Here is a 15,998-nt window from a genome sequence, read left to right on the forward strand (position 1 = left end):
GTCCTTTCTGAGCCACATCCGGAAAAGGAAGCAGGCCTTGTCTTCCTCTGATACCTCCTCCTCCTGCTCTCAGTGGAGGTGGATCCCCAGAGGTCAACAATGGATGATGTGATGCCATCACCCATGAGTACCCTCCACTCCAATCTCCTCCTAGGAAGCCCACTCAGATGGAGAAGACCTGCTAGGACCAGGAAATTGCCACAGCGTCTTCCCGCCACCCCTGCCACTACCAACATGTGAAGAACAGTAAGAGCAATGGTTTGTTTGCACAGCTCCCTACACAAGCCCGATTTTTTCTTGCATTTTGCATTTGGTCTGCCCTACCTACAGCAGCCAGGGAAGAGGGGGAGAGGTGGAGTGACTTGCTGAGGTCACCAGCTAGCCTAGAGGTAGAAACAGGATTCAGAGTTCAGCCGTGACTCGGAGTTCAGTGCTCTTTCTGCCCTTGGCGCTGTCAACCTTCCTGGGCACTGGGGCCACCTGTGCTGCCCCCGGGTGCGGTCCTAGTGAGTCACAGCCTCTGCAGCGTGCCCAGGCTCCAGCCCTGGCCAGACTCAGTTTCCTAGCATGCCGAACTGGACCTTTCAGCCCAGCATTCGAGGACTCCTGTTTGTCCCTTGCTCTTCCTCCCACATGCTGACATCCCCCTCATCCCATACCCCATCTGCACACAGAGACACATACACAAACACACATGCTACAGCACAGGGGTTAAGGACTTCCTTGAGGCTCAGGTTCTTGCCTATAAAACAGGGGTGTGAACAATACTACCTCCAGGGTTGTGACGCTGAAATAGACAATGCAAGTAAAGCTTCCTGCACAAGGGCCCAGCATTGGGTGGGTTTGAACCGCCAACCTTTGGGCTAGCAGCTGAGAGTTTCACCGTTGAGCCACCAGGGCTCTTTAATAATAGCCACAGGCATTATTGGTTGTACTTCTCCAATTCTCCAAGTCCTCTCCACTCTTCAAAGCTCGGCTCAAGTCCCAAACCTGTCCCCAAGAAGGTGCTCTCTCTCGTTGCCTGTGGAAGGTTGTCCCTCCTCTGACCTCTAGCAGCCTTAGAGCTGGAAGAAAACCCAGGGAGTGAAGGGGGGGCTTCTGGCATGTGGGCAGGGAAGAGGCCGGGGACCCTGATCACAACCCCAATTCTACCGAAGCACCTCTGCTCAAATGGGTTTTACACAATGGGGTGCCACTTTGTGATCCTGTCTGTAAAAAGGATTCTATTCCTAATAAAGTCTGCAAATCATGGACTAATGCCATCCCCTCCCACTCCAGAAAAGGAATCCGAGCCCTTGGTTGACCTGAAGTCACACTGGGAGTCAATGACAGGCCTGATCCTGGCCCCAAAGACCCAGATCCCAGCCCCTTCCCCTTCCAGACCTCACTCCTTTCAAACCTGGGGGCCTTTATCCCTGGCAGAAGTGAGTCCTAGAGAACAAGGACCGGACGACCTAGGGGTCCCCTAAGCCCACACACTGACCCCAGGAGCCAGCGCACAGTAGGTGGGTGTCAGATGGGTGAGAGGAAAGGTCACAGACAGTTCTAGGGTCATCAGCTGGCTGTGCATCCTTCAACGAGCCCCTCACCTCTCTGAGCTCAGCTTTCTCCACTCAAAGCATCGCTCGCTATCCCAGAGGGGACAGGGCTGGCACACAGTGGGTGCTTGGCAAATGGGAGCTCTCACTGCCCCCCTTCCTCTCAATCAATACTTGCTCCATTGATGGATGCTGGTGACAGAGATGAATTACAGGAGATCTTGGAGTCCTGCCCCTTTCTCATTGGACAGAGTGGGGAAGGGACTTGCCCAGAGCATGCACTGGGTGAGTCTGGGCAGAGCAGGGGAAATTTTGGCAGTGCTACCAGGGAGGGAGGTGGGGAGAGGGGGTGGAAAGGAAGTTTCTGAGGGTGGGGTGAAGGGAACAGGTGGGAGAGAGGGAGGGAGAAGGGTGGGGAACCACAGCACCCTGCTCCTCTCCAGTGGAGGGGCTGAACTAAAGGAACCTGAGACAGCTGTTTGCTCAGAAAAGTGTCTTAGTCACTAAAGGCTGCAATGGGGAAAGTCCATCCTTCCAGTCAAGTCCTGGGAATCCGGATGGGGGCAGGAAGGCCTCTGGGTGACCCTTAGGTTGGTCACCTGTCCTCTTTAACTGGACTTTCTCCTCTGCTCCTCCACTCCCCACCCCCCCTGCCCCTCGCCCCCACACACACCAACTGAACTTTGCTTAAAGCTTCCTGGAACCATCTCCTACATCCCCCTGCCCCTGGGGAAGAGGTCCCTGTCTCTCCACTTTGAAAAGCAATAGGCCTGCTCCTCCATTACACATATTCCTGCAGGAGAAATGGCCTCTGAGCCTACGGAAGTTCTTCTTGTGTTCTAACTCCTATCCTTCTAGCTGCAACCATAGCCTCTTTCCTCCTTTTGCTGCCTTCGAAGGGTAATCTGGAGCTGGATTTGGGAAAGAGAATGAGAGACCCTCTCCCCCTTACAGGGAGAGGAAGGGGCGTTTGCAGTCCCCCACACGGGGCTCCCTGGGGAAGAGAGGCTCAGGGTCCAGGGGTGATGCTGTGCTTCACGATGAAATTTCCCAGAACGGACTAATTTCAGATATTCTGGGTGTTAATAAGGGCAGCCTGGGTTCAAGTTCCAGTTCTCTCCACACAAGAGAGCCTCAGAAAGGCCCCAAGAGAGATCACAACCACTTTTCCTGCAGGCGGGACCTTGGGCAAAGCCTTTGTACTACTCACTGTCCCCAGACCTTAATCCTGCCCCCAGGATCCCTGGTTGACAAGGCCCAGACAGGCAGTACCACACATCTGGGAGGTGCCAGCCTCAGTTCATAGGGAGAGGCTGGATTATCCCAGCCCTCACATTGGGCACAGAGCCAGGCCCTGGACTTCCAGCTACCAGTCCAGGCCTGGGGCATCACCTGCTCAGGGGAGCCAGTCTCTGGCTCTGGGCACACCTGGAGCCAGGAGCAACCTTGGAGATCCAGGTCAGACCCCAGAAGGCATCCCCAGCTAGGCAGGGGGGAAGGGTCAGTATGGGGGTAGCAGCACTCCCCACGGCCCCTTCCCTACCCACTAACAGCCTTGTATCCCTCCCTCCCCTACTGGCGCTCAGCAGATCAATGCTGCCTTTGCTGACAGTTGAGGATCGAGCTCGCCTTCCCGCCCCCTCCTCCTTCCCTCGCTCGCTCAGCTCAGTCCCCTGAGATCCTCCCGGAGGAACCGGGAAGAGTTTGCTGCGGAATCGTTTCAGCCTGGAGCAAGGCCTGCGGAGGGGGCGGCTGGTGTGGCCGCTGCTTTTTGGCCGAGAAGGAGGAAAAGAGGATCGGAAAACCCAAATTATTATCCCACGCAGGGCTGGGAGGGCTAAAGAGAAAGGGGCGCCCCCTACAGCTAGAGAGAAAGAGATGGAAGTCAATACTAAGAACTTTCCGGAGGCGAGGGGGGGTCTCCCCTTTTCTGGATGAGATTCTGTGGGCGTTTGGGGAGGGGGTGTCCTACCCCGAACGCTGGTTCGGAGATCACTTCCCAACATCCCATCTGCTCTGAACCTTGGCCTGGGAGTGAGGCGAGACAGGGGCGGGGAGGCCTTCAGCTTGGGTAGCCGGGGAGCAAGTCCCTTCCATCTGGGGAGACCACTTTTTGGGCAAGTGGCCTGAGGGGCTTTTTCCCCTCATGGAGAAGAGAAGCTCAGAAGTCGGTGAAGGGAGGAAAAACAGACACACCTGAGGCTCACTGCGCTGCACACATCCTGACACCACTCGGCAGCCCTTGGGCACCAGGCCTTTCAGGTAAGAGCAGGCTACCTCCAAGTGCCTACCCAGCCACACACACTTAACACGTCCCGCGCAACGAGCAGAGGGCATAACGCCGCCGGGATACACCTCATTGCTTGCACCACCACACAGCGTGGCACGGACTCCGCACTTCCATCTTCATACCTATCCACAGCGCACCCACGCCCCCCACCTTCACTGCCTCAATCCCCACCACATAGCAGCGCTGCAGCCACTCACTCTGCACACACAACTAGACACCTTTCCAAGCATTCACACTTAAACTCCACAGGACACCAAGTCCATCCCCGACCGCGGCCACGACTCCACACTCCCCGCCCTACTTCGCACAACTACACACGAGGTAGGTGTCCCACCCCAACCTGGCCTTCAGGTACACTCCCACACACTGCTCCACGCAGCTGCGCACCCCACTTGCACACGCCCAGCCTCCTGGCCCTGCGCGCTGCCCCCGCGGGCCGCCGCCACGCGGTCCGGGCCAGGCACCGAGTCGGCCGCCCGTGCACCCTGCCCGGCAGCCTTCTCCGCGGCGTTTCCCTCCCTCCGCCTGGCCTCGCTCGCCGGCTCCCTCCCGATTTGGGAAGGCGGCCGCGGGGCGGGCGGGGGCGGGCGGGGGAGGGGCGGGGCGGGGGAGGTTGACATGTGAGCGGCGCGCCCGCGGCAGGTGGAAAGGCGAGCGGCATGGAGCGCGTAATAAGAGAGTTGGAGTCGGAAAGAGCCGCCCCAGACGCCGGGGAAGCGGGCGGTCAGTGCAGGCTCCGGAGGTCCCCAGGCTCCGAGAGCCCACCCCCGGCCCTGGTGCGGCCACGGTTCGGCCCCTAGCCCCCGCCGCCCGCGCCCGCCCCGGGCGACCCGGCCGACCCGGGGTCCGAAACATGCGCGGCTGAGCGTCCCGGCGCGCCCCCGCCCCGGACAGTACCCGGGTCCCGGCCCTCCCCGGCAGCCCGGCGCCGCCCATGGCCGAAGCCCCCCCGCGTCGCCTTGGCCTGGCCTCCCCGCCCAGGGACGCCCCCCGCGCCGAGCTGGTGGCGCTCACGGCCGTGCGGAGCGAGCAGGGGGAGGCGGGCGGGGGCGGCTCCCCGCGCCGCCACGGCCTCCTGGGCAGCCCCCTGCCGCCGGGCGCGCCCCTCCCTGGGCCGGGCTCCGGCTCGGGCTCCGCCTGCGGCCAGCGCTCCTCGGCCGCGCACAAGCGCTACCGCCGCCTGCAGAACTGGGTCTACAACGTGCTGGAGCGGCCCCGCGGCTGGGCCTTCATCTACCACGTCTTCATGTGAGTTTGCGACCTCGCGCCCCCGCGCTCCCGCCGGCGCAGCCCTAGCCAGAGCCTGGGCTCCCTGGGGACGGCGCCCCGTCCTGGCTCCGCCTCCTGCCCCCCACCCCATGATGGGCCTACACTTCTCTCCCTCCAGGCTTGAGCCCTATTTCTGATCCCCTGGGCCTGACCCTAACCTCTGACCCCTGTTTGGCCTGGCTTCTTAGCCCCCTCACCTCAACTCCTTATTTCCATCCTGGTCTCCAACCCTTGTTTTCTGTCCCAGATACCCACCACATCCAGCCTCTTACCCCATCCTCTCCCTACAGCCTGGAACCACTAAAGTGGGGCCCCCCTTTCTTTCTTCCCACCTCTGCTTCCTGTATCCCAAACACAAAGAACCCCCGCACACGCACGCTGTTACCTCCTCTCCAGCTCTGTAGCTACCTGGTGATGGGCTCCCACCTGCCAGCCCCTTGGAGATGGACCCCACCCCAACCAAGGGCTGACTCCTGACTGCAGGTGTTTGGGGTTCTCACAACCCACCTGGGCCCTGACACTGTGTGCTCTGTCCGACTTTATCTGTGTCTTTCCTCTGTCTCCTTCACCCTCAACTTCCCCAGGCACAGTGAGCCTTCCTGCTTGCCCTGCTGGCTCAGCCCTGTTCGCCTGCCCAGCTTGCTGGCTGGCAGCACCAGGCCTGGCTCTGGGCACAGGGGAAAAAGAAAGAGGAGAGGGGCAGATCTGGAAAAACTGACGCTGCTGGTCCCCTCCTCCCCCTCTCCAGGCTCGTACAACTTTCAAAAACACTGACCCCTCTTGGATGTAAAGAATGAATTTTGGCAGCTCAGAGCTCAGTCTTAGGGGATGGCCTGGCCCAGCCAGGAACATGAGAGGCCCCGCAGATATCAATTGAAGGGCTGGGCCTGGCGCTGGGACTCTCCGAGGTGCTCAAGAGAGCCCTCCGCTCCATGGAGAATATGCTGCTATTAATCCCTCCCTGTTGCCCCCAGAGAGGGGCTTCTGGTATTGGGGTCTCTTGGGTAGTCCACGTGCCTGTCAACCTAGATGTCTGGCAGTCCTTCTGCCTGTCTGGCTGTTCCTTTGCCAGGCTGAGTGTCCACCTATGTGTGAGCTCGCCTGCCTGTGCATCTCTCACCCATTTGCTTCTGCTTGTCAGTTTCCATCCCTCTGGTGCCCTGTCCAGTTACCTGTGTGCCCGTCTGTCCATCTGTCTATCCACCTGTCTGCCTAATCATCTCACTCTGCTTTTGCCTGTCCATTTCTACCTGCCTTTTGGTTTACCTGCCCCTCTGGTGCCTGCTTGCCTGCTTCTGCCCTGTCTGAATGGTCCCAGGGACTTTCCCATGTGAAGGGGAGGAAGATGCTGGCACAGGACCCCCCCTGGCCACAGGGAGGGGTCGAGGAAGAGAACACTGCCAGTCGTTGAGCACCTGGGGATAGCAGCCTTGACTTTGTGCAGAGACCCTGCTGGGCTAGGCCGGTGGCAGAGAGTTGAGATTATCAGAACATGAGGTCAGGCTGTGAGTTAGGATTCAAGGTTAGGAGTAGCCCACCTTTCCCCCCTCTCCCGGCTTCTTATCCCCCTTACCTCAACTCCTCATTTCCATCCTGGTCTCCAACCCTTGCTTTCTGTCGCAGATACCCCCCACATCCAGCCCTCTTACCCCCATCCTCTCCCTGTACCCCCTGTACCCGTTGAGAGGGTCTGGGATGAATACTTACTGCTGTAGAGAGAACCTCTTGGAGTGATATGGGTTTAGTGCTGGGGTACAAGAGACCATGGAGTGAGGGTGTGAGGCAGGGCTGTTAATTACTAGTGGGTGCATTATGGTCCCTTGGCCACACAGTCCCTTCACTACCCAAGAAAGGGGAGAGACTGCACTGAGCTGCCGCACCTCTATGGGAGGTGACTTTTCCAAGGCATGTCTGGGCCTGGGGAAGCCAGTAGGAGGTAGAAGTCTGTAGCCTCCAGGCCTGGTCTCTAAGCCCTCATGAGGGTCACTGGAGGTGAAGGACCCACTGCCTGTCCCATGGTTAGCCACTGTTGTCACCTTCTCTGGAAGGGCCTCCCATTCCTCTCCAGGAGCTAAATCCCCTGGCACCTTTGCCCCACATCTTGCCCTTTCCGAATGTCAGGAATGCCCTGGCCAGGGGCAGCTTCTCCTGACCACTTGTCCTTAGGAGCCCAGGGCTGAGGCATCTCTCAAGAGGTCTGGAGCAGGAAATGCAATGTGGAAATGGCCAGAGGTTTACAGATCACAGGGAATTGGTCATCCACCTTAGAAATCAAAGGGACCAAGGGGTCAGGAGCCTCACCTCTTGCATGCTGTGTGACCTTGGTTTGATTGCTGGGCCTTTCTGAGCTTAAGATTGCTAGGCTGTCATAGAGGTTGGAAACCCCAACCTTTCGGGCCTCCGTCTTGGATGAAGTAATGGGTGGTAAGCTGTGGTAAGCCGCAGTGGCCTATCTGAGCCTGAGGGACAGTTACTGTTATTGGGGCTGGGGGAGGGGGTCTGTGAGGAGTGCTCTCCTGTTCTTGAGAAGCTCCAGATTTGGAGTTTCCCAGTCACTCACTGCAGGGTGTTGTGTGTATTCTTGCCAGGAAGTGCTCCCTGCTGCTGGACTTCCATCCGAATTACTGCACTTTTGCTCAAATCCTTTCTTCCTTCTCCTGGTCTCCCTCAGGGGCAGCCCCAGTGCAGGGAGTCCAGGGTGTGGAGTTAGTTGGGACCCCCTTCCCAGACACTCAGGTGGTGGTGGGAAGGACCCCATCAAAACAGCCTGGGAGAGAGGGGCTCAGGAATGAGGAAGTTGGGGTGAGCCACATCCATCTGCTCTAGGAGACACCTCCTTACACCTGTCAATCACCTATGGGGCCCACCCAGAACCTGCCCATTTCCTGGCACCCAGAGGAGGGTATGCACAGACAACCCTCCTGTCAGCAGCTGGGGCCCCTGAGAAGTGGGAACTGCTGACTCCTGACTTCTCTTTATTGAGATCCAGAATGAGATATCGCTGGGCCCCTCTCTAAGCTCCCCCTCCTTTCTTTAAGTCCTTGGTCCTGTCACCAAGCCTTTGTCCTCTACCCTACACCCCATCCCTGTTTAAGCATTCAACCCTTCACAAGCCCCACTAGCCAATTTTAAGAGACACCCCGTCACTGCCCACCTGGCTTTCAGAGCCCTTTAGGGAATGCCCACCCCCTTTGCACCCTCCGTAAGGCCACACCAGCCTCCATTCTGAAATCATTCTCCCCAAGCCTCTGTGAGAGTTTGCTGCTCCCAGCCCCCAGCTGCCCAGCAAACTTATGTGAAGGTTTACGCTCTGTAAACATCCTCCTGGCAGCCTCGTCCCTGAGGTCAGAAGCTGTGGGAATGGGGATGGGAAGAGGTGGTGGCAGCTCCTGGGGCCCTCAGGCTCCTAACCCTGGAGTCTCCAAGTCGCCCACCCCAGCCATCGCATGGGTTGGAAACAGTTGCAGTGAAGGCTACCCAGAACCCTCAGGGACCCCTGCTAAAATGGTCCTCACATGTCGACAGCCCCATTTTGCTTATGAGAAAACTGAGGCTCTGGGGACCAAAGTCATAGGGTAAATTAGTTGTAGATGCAGGACCAGACCCCAACACTCCTGACTCCCCATCCAGGACTCTTCCCCTTGCAACCTGTGGCTGACTAGCTTGGCTTTTGGATTTTGAACTGAAATTTATGATCGTGAGTGGAGCCCCCACTGAGTGCCAGGCACTGTGCTAAGCACTCTCTCTATAAACCACTCTCACTGCAGCCTCAACCACCCCCGGAGGTGGGTACTGATATCCTCACTTGACAGATGAGGAAACTGAGGCTTGGGAGATGTCACCAGTTAATGTGGCAGAGCCTCAGCCCAGAGCTGGGTCTGACTCCCTGCTGCCTTTCTCCCATATCCCAGCCTCGGCAAGCCCGCCGCCACCCCATGTTCCTCAAATGCAGCACTACTCTATCATTCATCTCTCTGTCCCCAGCACCCAGGCGGCAGGGTGTGGCCAGAGATGGGATTTTGTGAAAGTGAATGGAAACTGCCCATCCCCACCCATTCACACTTCTGTTGTATACAGCTTTGCACAACATTCACACTTCTGTTGTATACAGCTTTGCACCATCTCCCTACTGTCTGTCTGTCTCATGCACACGCACACGCACACTCTGACATTGACACACGTGCGCACAGCAAAGACACTTGCAGCTTGGATCCGCGGAAACCCTGGTGGCGTAGTGGTTAAGCGCTATGGCTGCTAACCACAGAAAAGAAGTCTGCTACACAGCTGCCCACCTCTTCACCCCCACCTCATTCACAGACACACACCTGGGCCTGTGGCCCCAGCCCAGGCCCCTAGGACAGAGCAGAGCTGGCCTCATTCCTTGAGGTTTTTGCCTTCCCTGGTGGTGCAGTGGTTAAGAGCTAGGCTGCTAACCAGAAGGTCAGCAGTTTGGATCCACCAGCCACACCTTGGAAACCTTATGGGGCAGGTCTACTCTGTCCTATAAGGTCGCTATGAGTCAAATCAACTCAACTGCAGCGGGTCTGGGTTTTTTTTTTTTTTTTTTTGGCTTTGTCCATAATGCAGGGCTGAGCTTCTGGGTCAGTGTGTATTTGTGTATCCGTGCTGGAGGATGTATCCGTGTGGCCTTCTAGGTGCATCTAGTATGTGAAGCCTCAGAATCACATGGGAATGGGGTGGCTGGCTTCTTAGAACTATGCTGCGCTTTGCTCTTCCTAAAGGGCCTTCTAAGATCATTCCGTCCAACCCTGCAGTGTGCTGCCAGGTATACCAAGGCACAGAAAGGGGCATACTCGGTCAAGGTCACACCTAGATAGTCAGTGGTAGAACTGCGCCGGGAACCTAGCTCCCTGCCTTCCAGATTAGGACTTTAGATTTTCCTAACCCCAGCCGACAGGGAAGACAGATAACTCCAAGAATTTTGCCTTGTGATTGGGAAGGCCTTTGAGTGTGACCCACATTTTTGTGCCGCTGCTTTTCAGCCCCCTTCCTTTTGTTTGGTCTTTGTAAGAAGAGGAAGAATGGGGGGTCCATCCTGTCTGCTTTCTATTCCTAAGCTGCCTTCCTCTACCCCCTCTTCCTCCCTTCCCTACCTCCTTCCCAATTTCTTCTTTGGGGTCACTGAGGCAGATTAGCTCTCTCATTGTCTGACTACCCTACTCCAACTCCATGGTACATTCATAACTTCCACTGAGGAAGTCCTGTTGAATGTCTAACTTCAATCTGTATTGCTTCAGAAACCTATCTCCTCAGAATGTTGGAGCCAGGATGAGTGTTTCAAGAGGTGATTATTCTTGGGCTGATGACAGTACTTTGAGTGGGTGATTAATTTAAGGTTTTCTGAGCCAGTCAAGGGAGCTGAAACTGCCTGGGGAGCAGGGAGAGAGGAAGGTTCTACAGACAGATAATGTGGGGAACTTCCCCTTATCACCAGCTTGGGGTTTTCGCAGCCACTCCCTCTCTCCTGTGCCTCTCTCCTGCGCCGAAGTGGGTCTTTGGACAGGTGGGACCCTCTCATAGGCTGCGGGACTCAGTGCAAGAGCAGGGAATTGTAAGTGTCTGACCTGGATTGGAGGGGCTCCCCAACCCTCTAGTGCAGGAGATCTGGGACTGGGGTAGGAGAGTCAGGGGGACTTTTCATTTCTCCAGCAGCTGCCCCACCAGGGATTAAGGACTTGGGCTCCAAGTCTGACAGATTTGGACTCAATCCTGGTTTTTCCTTTAACGGTCATGTGTCCTTGGACACGTTACTTAACCTCCCAAACCTTGATTTTCTCATCCGAAAAATGGGAATACTAATACCTGCCTCTAGGAGTGTTCAGGCTAAATGAGATAAAGCACCAGACTTGGTGCTTACTGGGCACAAGCGTTAGCCATCATCATCGCCGTCATCATTATATTGTTATTACCAGTATCATTGTCCTCCTCTTGGGTATCCTGGGATTGGCATGGTGAGTGTGTCTGGGTGTGCCCAGAAGAGTGTGGAAGCACGTGGGAGTAGGTGTGAGCAGCTCTCCATGGGGAGTCTGAGGATGTGTCTGTGTGGCCCGTCTGGGAGTATCTAGTATATGGCACACCCACTCTGAGCATTGCACTTACATTCTCTTATTTCACCCTCACAGCCGTTATGTCAGGCCGGGCACTATCAGTATACCCACTTCACAGTTGAGGTAACTGAGGCTAGGTGAGGGAAGTCACACAGCTAGCGAAAGGTGGCACCAGGACTCTAATCTGGATCCCTAGGACACACATTGATTGTTCCTTCAGTTAACAAATATAGTTAAAGGGCGTCAACTCTGTGCCAGGCATGGGGAATCAAGGGGGACGGACCATGCCTGTGCCCTGCCCTGGGGGAGTGTACAGTGCCGGGGCTCCAGGGCCTGCCCTGAACCACTGGCCCCTATTGCCTCCTGTAGCGAGGGACTTAGAGAGTTGGTCTGAGTGCGGGTGTGGGTGTGTGTGTGGGTGGTGTATGCAAGAGTGTTGTTGTGTACGCTGCAGGTATGGGCCTCGTTGTCAAACGCTGGCAGCTAGCCTGGCTCCAGTGAGATGAAATAAAAGCCACGGAGGTCAGGGGGACAATCCAGGGACCCCTGAGAGGGGAGGGCAGTTGCCCACTCTCTCCTAGGTCTTCCTTTCTCATCTCAAGGTGAGCACATCATCCCTGGGGAATGGAGGCAGGGATCCCAAAGGAGACCTAGAGATCTCAGTCCCAGCACTTAATGGGAAGGTGCCTACCCCCGCTCCACCCCACTCCCCAGCCTCAATATCCGCTCTATAAAATGGGGCTAAACAGGAAAGTGGACCACTTGGAGCTACCTGGTGCAGAGTAATGCTGGATGAACGGGAAGAGCTGCTATTTCAGGACCTTGAGTTTTGCAGGGTGGGGGTTGGGGGAGCTCCTCTTCCAGCACCTTCACCATTGGCCCTCAGGGAACAAGGCAGCCCCTGCAAAACCCCCTAGTTTTGCAGGGTGGGGGTTGGGGGAGCTCCTCTTCCAGCACCTTCACCGGCGGCCCTCAGGGAACAAGGCAGCCCCCAGGAGACTGCCCACCCCCAGCCGGGGCTCTGAGGGTCTGAGGAGGGGTCAGACCTCTGGGCTCCCATAGAGCCCCCCTAGGACTCCAGGTTCTCTGGGCAACTCTGTCCCTAGGACAGGATCAGGCGTGCCCTGGGAGTTGGCACCTGGGGGGTGAGGAGCAAGAGGGGCAGCCCCAGGCATCAGACTAATTGGGCTGGGAAATCATGGGCAGGACCTGAGGGAGGGAGAGGCAAAGGGAGCAGGGAGCTCGGCGATTCCCTCCCTCTGCCTTGCCTCCTGGAGATTTTGGGAACTGTGGGTGGAGTGGGGTCTCAGGCCTAGAGACCCTCCCGCATACCTGCAGGGAAATCTGGGGACACCTACTGAGACTCCTTGGGCATTTAGGCCAGACTGGTGGGATGGGTGGGGAGAGGCTAGCAGGAGATGAGTGGAGCATGGTTCCCACTGCAGCAGAAGGGATGGTGATCAGACAGCAGGAAGGACTGCCCAATAACTGGGAGATGGAGTACAAAAGATTTTCTGGAATACTGTTCCCAAAACTTGGAGGCCTCTGCCTAGCTAATTGTCCCTGTCAAGCAAAAGTGACATCTCTCCCCTCAGAAGGATGGAGTTTTGACACCTGCTCCCTTTGAGCCCAACTTTGGGGAGTGGGGTGCCGTCAGACCAGGCACCCATTGGCTTTTGGGCAGGGGGCTCCCATAGGCTGCATCTGCCTCACTCTCTCTTCCCTGTCACTCTTCCCTGGGAGCCTCAAGCCTGTCCAGGTCACTGTCTTTGGGTTTATTTTTTGCTGGGCTTGGCTGTCCCCGGGAGGGGAGGGGATAGGGGGAGAAGGAATAGCTTTGTCAGCACAATCCCAGGCCTTTCTGCTCCTGTCCATCTCTGCTTGGCTGCCACCCTCTTCAGGAGGGCCAGGCCTGGGTGCAATGGGGGTTCGGACCCCTGTGGGACCTCCCTCCCCAGGCAGGTCTGGCGAATTTCTTACATCCCTGGCCACAGGAATTCAGAGCCAACAGGCCCCAGAGATCAAATAGGTTCTTAGCTTCATTTCACAGATGGGGAAACCAAGGCCAGGAGAAGGGACCTGATTGCCCAAGGACATAGCGCACATGGGTGCCCTTTTTTGCCTCCCTGTCCTCAGTAGATGAGAACAGAGGAATGCTGCCTTCCAGCTCTGCCTCTACCTGAGTGGGGGCAGGGGAGGGGGCAGGAGCAGCCCTTGAATTCGTTCATTCATTCACCTTGTTCTCTGACCTCTGGGGTTGGGTGACACTGTGGTGGGAGGGACAGGCCTGCACATGTGGGATGGGGAGGGAAGTGTAAGGAGGCACAGCCTGGTGCCATAATGAAGGTGGGGCGACTGCCCTCTCCCCTGGATCCTTTATCCTTCTTTTTAAAATAAGTTAACCTTATTTTACAAAGGCTGGGATTAAGGCATCGAGAAGTTGAGTCACTTGCTCAAAGTCAGCACAGCTAAGTGGTAGAGGCAGGATTTGAACCTAGAATGTGGCTCCATGTGAGTCTGTGCATTTAACCGCTCTGCTGTCTGTCCCCAGTGGGCCCTCCCTCCTTAACTGCCTCCTCCCTTGACTTTCCTCACACCTGCCTCCCTGACTCTTCCCTCTCAGTTTTACCAACAGCTTCACCTTCGCTTGATGCCTTTTGAGTATGGTGGCTCCTCAGGGCTCTGTCCTAGGTCCTCTTCTCTCTGTGTACAGTTTCGAGAGGGGTATCTCATGCACTCCTGCAACATCAGTGGTCACTTCTGTGATGACAGTGCCACGTTGCATCTCCATCCCTGATGCCAGGATGCTGCACCTCCTCCTCTCCCCTGGGCACCTCAAACTCACCATCTCCCTCTAAATCTACTCCCCTTCCTCTGCCCCCTCACTCTCATACCCAAATCCACAACCCCCTCCCATAAGCATCCTTTGCTCCTTGCAGAAGGAATGACTTTCAGTGTCTTCTGAGTCGTTCCTGTCAGCACTCCATGTTTCCCCTCTCCCACCACCCTATCATCTAGCTCACTCCTAGTCACCCTTCAAATCCTGGTTTGGGCACTGCCTCTTCTTGGAAGCACTACCTGCCCAACCCCACCCCAGGCCTGATTGGGGGTCCTTTGGTGCCCCTCTGTGTGCTCTTTCCTGTTCCCCACTGGACTGTGAGAACTGTGAGATCTGGGTGGTTATGAGTTGGACATAATGCTTGGCACATTGTGTTTGCTTGTGGGAGGGGGTTGATAATTAGGGAATGTTTGTTGAGTGACTGAATGAAGGTGGTGTCGAGGGTGGGTTGTTTTGCCAACTAGAGAGAAGTAGAGAAAGGCTCCAAGGTCCTCTGTGCGCAGGCCTGGGTTGGAAGCTCTCATGAGTTTTATCATGATGGAGGGAGGGAACAGCAAGAACCAATGCTTTGAGGTGGGACCCTTTTCCGCCACCCCTTTTGTCCCAGGATCTGCAGGGTGTGGTGTGTTCAGGGCCCTGAGGGTGGGCCCTTGACCATCAGGCTACAGAAATGGGCTTTACCGTGTGGGCAACGGGGAGCCACAGGCAGCTGTGAAGCATGCCAGGGCAGGGGCCCTGGATGGGAACCAGGGCTTGACCAAGCTCTTCCTGTGATCAAGTGCTCTGCAAACACTAGGCCATTTAGTTCTCTCAGTACCGCTACGTGGCAGGCACTCTTACTGTTCATGTTTTGCAGAAAGGAAACTAAGGCTCAGAGAAGGGAAGTACCATGTGCAAAGGTACATGGTTTGTCCCTGGCAGAGCTAGAAATGGAACCCATGTCTCTGTGACTCCCAAGCGCAAGCTCTAAATGGTTCTCAGACTCGTCAGCAGACTGGTGGTGGTTTTCAGTGGCCTAAGGCAAACATGAAGAAAATAAGGTCAAAGTGGTGACTTTTTCATAAACCTAAATTTATTCCATTTAAAGAACTGTCTTTTAGTCTGAGATTATGTCCTTTGTTTTATGATATGATGGGGCTGGGAATTTTTAAAAATGTCCTTACTTGGCAAAATAAAAAGTTGACAACCTTATGCAGTCCCCAGAGAGTTTTTGGAGTATTTACCGGTGGTGCGTGAAATCCCTGAGTCCTGGCGCCATCCTGCCTCCTCCCACCAGAGCTCTGGGGCCAAGAGGGGGAGGGGTCTGGGCAGAGGTGGAAGGATGAAAGAGTCAGGAATTAGGGGGACAGAGGACTGAGCAGTGTGGAGCCTTTACCCCTCAAGGCATCAAGCCCTGCCCTCCCCTAAACACAGGACCAGCCTAGGGCTGTTTCCCAAGGTTGAGGCTGTGGTGGTGTTCAGCCTGAATCAGGGCTTACCTTCAGTTAAAGGAGCATCGGGCCTGGAGTCAGCAGACCAGGGTTTGACCCCTGCCTATGCCACTTCAAGGCTGTATAACCCCAAGTAGCTGACCTGACCTCTCTGATGCCCCAGCATCCTTCCACATAGAATGACAGTCAGTCTCTCCACCTGCCCACCTCACAGAGCTGTCTTCTAGATTCTGTTGCAGTGAATAGAGGGGTTGTTGAGGTTTAATATTCTTATCTTCTCAACATAAGCTCCCTCTTCCCTCGGGCCCTGGGCCCCTCAGCTCACCTTTACCCTCACTGGTTTGAGCTCTGAGAAAGGAAATTGGGGTGTGGGGTGGCACATAGACCCTGTAAGAGCAGGTCAGTCAGACCAGCAATTCCTTTCCTCAGGAGGCCCTAGACAGGAGCTTAGAGATGCACCATAGAGCTGGAGGCCTGGGTGGCAGCAACGGCTCTGGGGATATCCCTGGACCTGGGGAACTCTACGACCATGATGCTAATAGGTAATGGACAATGAACACTTCC

At 56.2% G+C, this 15,998-nt stretch overlaps 1 protein-coding gene across 1 annotated transcript in view; it reads left to right on the plus strand.

Annotated features, from left to right (window-relative positions):
• The first annotated feature begins 4,762 nt into the window (after positions 1-4,762).
• Positions 4,763-15,998, plus strand: part of KCNQ4 (potassium voltage-gated channel subfamily Q member 4) — a 61,701-nt gene continuing 50,465 nt past the window's right edge. Inside the window, exon 1 of the mRNA XM_064279942.1 lies at positions 4,763-5,076. Coding sequence (XP_064136012.1) covers positions 4,763-5,076 — 314 coding nt within the window. The remainder of the gene's footprint in view (positions 5,077-15,998) is intronic.

Source organism: Loxodonta africana, chromosome 3 (assembly GCF_030014295.1).
Source record: "Loxodonta africana isolate mLoxAfr1 chromosome 3, mLoxAfr1.hap2, whole genome shotgun sequence".
NCBI classification, from domain to species: Eukaryota; Metazoa; Chordata; class Mammalia; order Proboscidea; family Elephantidae; genus Loxodonta; species Loxodonta africana.